This window comes from Culex pipiens, chromosome 1 (genome assembly GCF_016801865.2).
Source record: "Culex pipiens pallens isolate TS chromosome 1, TS_CPP_V2, whole genome shotgun sequence".
In the NCBI taxonomy this organism is placed as follows: domain Eukaryota; kingdom Metazoa; phylum Arthropoda; class Insecta; order Diptera; family Culicidae; genus Culex; species Culex pipiens.
This window is the reverse complement of record NC_068937.1, coordinates 69,740,007-69,744,570: the sequence shown is the minus strand read 5'-3', so window position 1 is coordinate 69,744,570 and position 4,564 is coordinate 69,740,007. Positions and strand designations below refer to the sequence as shown.

The 4,564-nt window shown below is 41.9% G+C and overlaps 1 protein-coding gene across 3 annotated transcripts; it reads right to left on the bottom strand.

Annotated features, from left to right (window-relative positions):
• Positions 1–2,825: 2,825 nt before the first annotated feature.
• Positions 2,826–3,894, bottom strand: LOC120430959 (leucine-rich repeat-containing protein 57). 3 transcript variants are annotated; one of them, XM_039596090.2, is made up of 3 exons: positions 3,755–3,894; positions 3,411–3,695; positions 2,826–3,317 (listed from the first exon to the last, which is right to left on the bottom strand). In XM_039596090.2, exons 2-3 carry the CDS (start codon positions 3,683–3,685, stop codon positions 2,876–2,878), a joined length of 717 nt encoding a protein of 238 aa, XP_039452024.1. In that variant the 5' UTR covers positions 3,686–3,695; positions 3,755–3,894; the 3' UTR covers positions 2,826–2,875. The 3 variants fall into 3 exon arrangements, with proteins under 3 accessions (XP_039452024.1, XP_039452023.1, XP_039452025.1); XM_039596089.2 differs by having other exon boundaries at positions 3,411–3,687; positions 3,740–3,883; XM_039596091.2 differs by having other exon boundaries at positions 3,740–3,877.
• Positions 3,895–4,564: the final 670 nt, after the last annotated feature.

Below are 4,564 nucleotides of genomic sequence, written 5' to 3'. Positions count from 1 at the left end.
GCTCATCCGACTTCTTTAACCACGCCCCTCTGACCCACTCCTACCATCCCAAAGGAGGTCGTCGGCCTTCCACGCTGGATCTTGTCCTGTCCAACAACTTCGTGGACATGTCTTCGCTTACCGTTGTCAACGATTTGTCGTCGGATCACCTACCGGTGCGCTTTGATGTAAACATCAGTGTACCTTTCAACCAAACGTTACGCGTTGCTATTCTCGCGCAAACTGGCAGGTGTTCCAAAGAGTGCTGAATGAGAAAATCGACCTGACTTCCCCGCTGGTCACGAATCTGGAGAGCCCTGAAGCGATAGACAGGTGCATTGCGATGTTCACCTCGTTTATTATCGAAGCTGAATCTACTGCTGTTCCGACCGCTCCTGTGCGGTCATACAAGGAGGCCGAGTTTGCCAAGTCCACTCGACGATTGGTGCAGCTGAGGAATACCCGACGACGGCAATGGTTCCGCACTCGTGATCCGCTTCTCGCGGACATCGTCGAGGCACTTAACGTGCGGATCCGCAACGAGTGTACTATAGCCAGGAACCAGCACTTCAGCAGCAGCATCCGGCACCTGGAAAACGGCGCAAAGGACTTGTGGAGAATCAGCAAGGCTCTTCGCAACAGTGTGAAGTACACTCCCCCGTTGAAGAATGGTGACTCTCTTGTTGCTGCTCCGTCGGAAAAGGCAAACTTGCTGGCGGATAGCTTCGCCAACGCTCACCGTAACACCTTACCCAGCGAACCGTCAGTCATAGCCCAAGTTGAAGAATCAGTAGCTCACATCACCGCTACGGACAGCACGACGGCCGCTGCGCCTGTCGTCCGCCCGAAAGAACTACAACGGATAATCCAGTCGCTCAAACCAAAAAAAGCGCCTGGTCTGGACAAGGTGGGGAACATCGTATTAAAGCGCCTGCCACGGAAAGGGATTGTGGTGCTTACAAAAATCGTCATCGCTTGTCTTGCGCTCTCCTATTTCCCGAGTAGCTGGAAGCATGCGATTGTCAGATGAATTCCAAAGGCGGGCAAGGACGTTGAGAAGGCGTACGATTCCGTCTGGCAGGACGCCATTCTGCACAAAATGAAGATAGCTGGATTTCCGCAATATATCCTCAAACTTTTGCACTCATTCTTGAAAAACCGAAGCTTCCAAGTGATCGTCGACGGTGAACTATCACGTCCCCAGCTGATTCCGTTCGGGGTCCCCCAAGGTGCTGTGCTCAGCCCGATCCTGTACAACATCTTCACGTCGGACGTGGTGATGGTGAACGGCGTCGAGTACTACATGTTCGCGGATGACACGGGATTCGCCTCCGCCGACAAGCATCCAGAAATTATCATCGAGAAGCTGCAATCGGCCCAGAACAAGCTAGAAGACTACCAGCGGCGCTGGAAGATCAAGATCAATCCTGCAAAAACTCAAGCCATCTTTTTTACCCGGAGGCGAAGTGAACGCTTTCTTCCACAAACGCAGGTCGTGTCGATGGGCCACGCCGTCCCCTGGTCGGAACAATTCAAATATCTTGGGCTAGAGTTGACCCCAAACTTAAGTTTGACAAGCACGTCGCAGCATCTCTGGAGAAATGTAGCAAGCTCACCAGAATGCTGTACCCTCTCGTCAGCCGACGATCGCGACTCAGCAGCAGAAACAAGATCCTGCTGTACAAATTGATCTTCCGCCCAACCCTTTCGTACGGCTTCCCAGCATGGCACGGCTGTGCTCAATCTCGGCGAAAGAAACTCCAAGTTCGACAAAACAAACTGCTCAAAATGATGCTGGATCTCCCATTCAACTTCCCAACTGCCGAGCTGGAGGACGCTTCGGGAGTCGAAGAGCTGGACTCGTGGACTTCCCGCCTACTTCGCAATTTCTGGACAAGATGCTCAATGTCAGAAAATGACTTGATCGTCAACCTTGTGCCGTAATCTCTGTGATCTAGTTTGTAAGAAACCCCAATTTTCCTTTAACTATCCCCCTTCTATCAGCAAGAGAAACAGGTTTTTTGTTTGATGTGTTTTCCTGTTGAAAGCTTACTTTGTAACATAAAATTAATGGCATCTAAAGATACATGACTATTAGACATAGCTGCAAGGACCCTCCAAAACTCTATTTAGATCTTAAACCAACTTCATGTTCTAAGCTAAACCTGAAAAATAAACTGAATTGAATTGAATTGAAAAATAAAACATGACGAAATTGTTTGATCCAGGAAGAAAAATTTTGGTTTACATTTCCAAAACAACTGTAGAAACAGGTTTTATCAAAAACTCACTAGGAGAGCTTTTGTGTATAAAAATCAAAATGATCCAATTGTACGATGTTGTCCCGTCACGCTACATCTCTCTTGACTCAAACTTTGTGTTTTTAAATGTTTGCTGGAGTGAATCTTATTGGAACTTTCCAAATTTGTATATATATTGGTACCTTTTCCCACAGGGTTTAAAGTTATCCGCAAAAAACTGAAAACATATGCGAACAAACGTTGTCCCGGCACGAAAGAATCGGTCTGGTGTTTAAGTAAAAAAGTTAATCTTTTTTTTTAAAAAAAAAGGTCCAATAAACCAAATTATCAATTTTTACTTTTTGAGTGTTTTTTTAAAACCCCCTCTGACTCAAGGCGGTTTCAAAAACACTCAAAAAGCAAAAACTGAAAATTTGGTTTATTGGACCTTTTAAAAAAAAAAAACTCCAGATCTTTCCTTATTGAGAACTTATCCGAGATTCTACTTAAATACATCTTGCACAAAAAAAAGAATGGAGTAAGCTATGGCTGTTCGCTACATGTCATGGACACAGAATTATCAAAGTGATGTTAAAAATAGCTTAATTCATATCGCAGTTTTATTTTATTTGACAGATTCTAAAGCATAAATTAAATTAACAAATCTTTTTTCTTGCCGCAGTGTAGCGTTCCATGTAAGCCTCGTAACCTTCCAGTTCAGCAAAGGCCTTCGAGTTAAATAAATTACCATCAATAGACAAGTTACAAACTTGCGAATCTTTTAGAATGTTAGATAATGCGGCGTTAGCTTGCAAACAGTTTTCCTCTATTCGAAGGGTTTTGAGTTTGCTACACTTGGCGATGTTTTCCGATATTTCCGATATTTGATTTTGATTAACGTTAAGTTCTGTGACTTGCAAGCTTTCAACTTCCGGTGGTACGCTGGTGATTTTATTCCGTGACAAATCGAGTAAATCCAAATGTCGTAATCCACATACCATTTTGGGGAACTCGCATATCTGATTGTTACTCAGATGAATTTGTTTCAGGTTTTTGCATTGACCCAACTGCATTGGTAGTCTCTCAATCAAGTTATGGCTGAAACAAGGAAATGTGCAAATGGTCAAGAACTTAGTGAGATGCACAGTTCATTGTAAAGCAAATATTTATCTTCAGTAAAATCTGATATACCTTGCATTCAGGGTTTCTAACTTGGTCATTATTTCAAAGGCCTCCGGCAGGGACATTAAACGGTTCCCAGATACATTCAGGTGCTTCAAGATTGTGAATTTCTTGATGTCGTCCGGTAGTTCGGTGAAGCGATTTTCAGATAAATCTAATGTTTTAAGCACATTGGGAAATGTTTTCAATGCGGAAGGAAATTCATTCAATCTCATCTGAGAAATTTTCAAGACACCCGTTTTCTGGGCTGTTTCAAAGTGTAATTTTACTTGTTTGTTGCCCATGGCTGAAAAACTGTTAAACGTTTATTAAAACAAAAAATTAACAAAATCACAAACCTGCAGACATGTCACCTTTTTAAAGCTTAATGTTTTTATTCTCGATTGTCGCACACTTATTTTTTTTATAATGATTGACAGCGATGAAAAGTCAAATTGCCATCAGCAAGTGGCAAGTGCATAACCCAAATTTGGGTAAAGAGATCCTTGAAAACTTTTCCACGCTTAACAAAAACTAACTATAAGATTATCTGCAGCGCGAAATTTTTAGAACTGGCGGAAAGGGAGGAAATGAAACTAGAACACGGTAGAGATCCTAAATAGTAGGCAGTGCCCATCATGTGAAAGGTAATTAAATTAAGAAATTTTTTGAGAAAGGCACTATTTATTTCAGGAAATTGGGCATATCTTTGCTTATATTGAACCAAAACTGATACTTTTTTATGGATCTTGTTCAGAAAACTATTTTCTACAATGTGATTGATTCTAAAATGTTTTAAAATGTAATGGTGTTATGTGGCAGAGGATTGAAAAAATAATTTTCGGATCCTATTGGGTAATAAACAGCTTATAAAATAAATAATCTATGTTTTGCATTGTTTAATGCTCAAATTTGTATCCGGGCAATATTTTGCTGTTATTTCATGACAAATTGTACAAAGAAAAGATTTACTTTCGGTAGTATCGGGGTTTCCAGCTTGGATTTTGGGGTAATTTCAAAGAAAGTTAGAAATCTGGTAAATTTGGTTCGATTTTTTTATTATTGGAGGTCAAATATTGGTGAAATATAGTTGGTTAAGCCTGATCTACATCGGGAAACTGCTGCGATCCTACGCTGCGCCGCGATGAAAGATGTGAAAAAATTTCGTTCTAAGGGCATCTCCA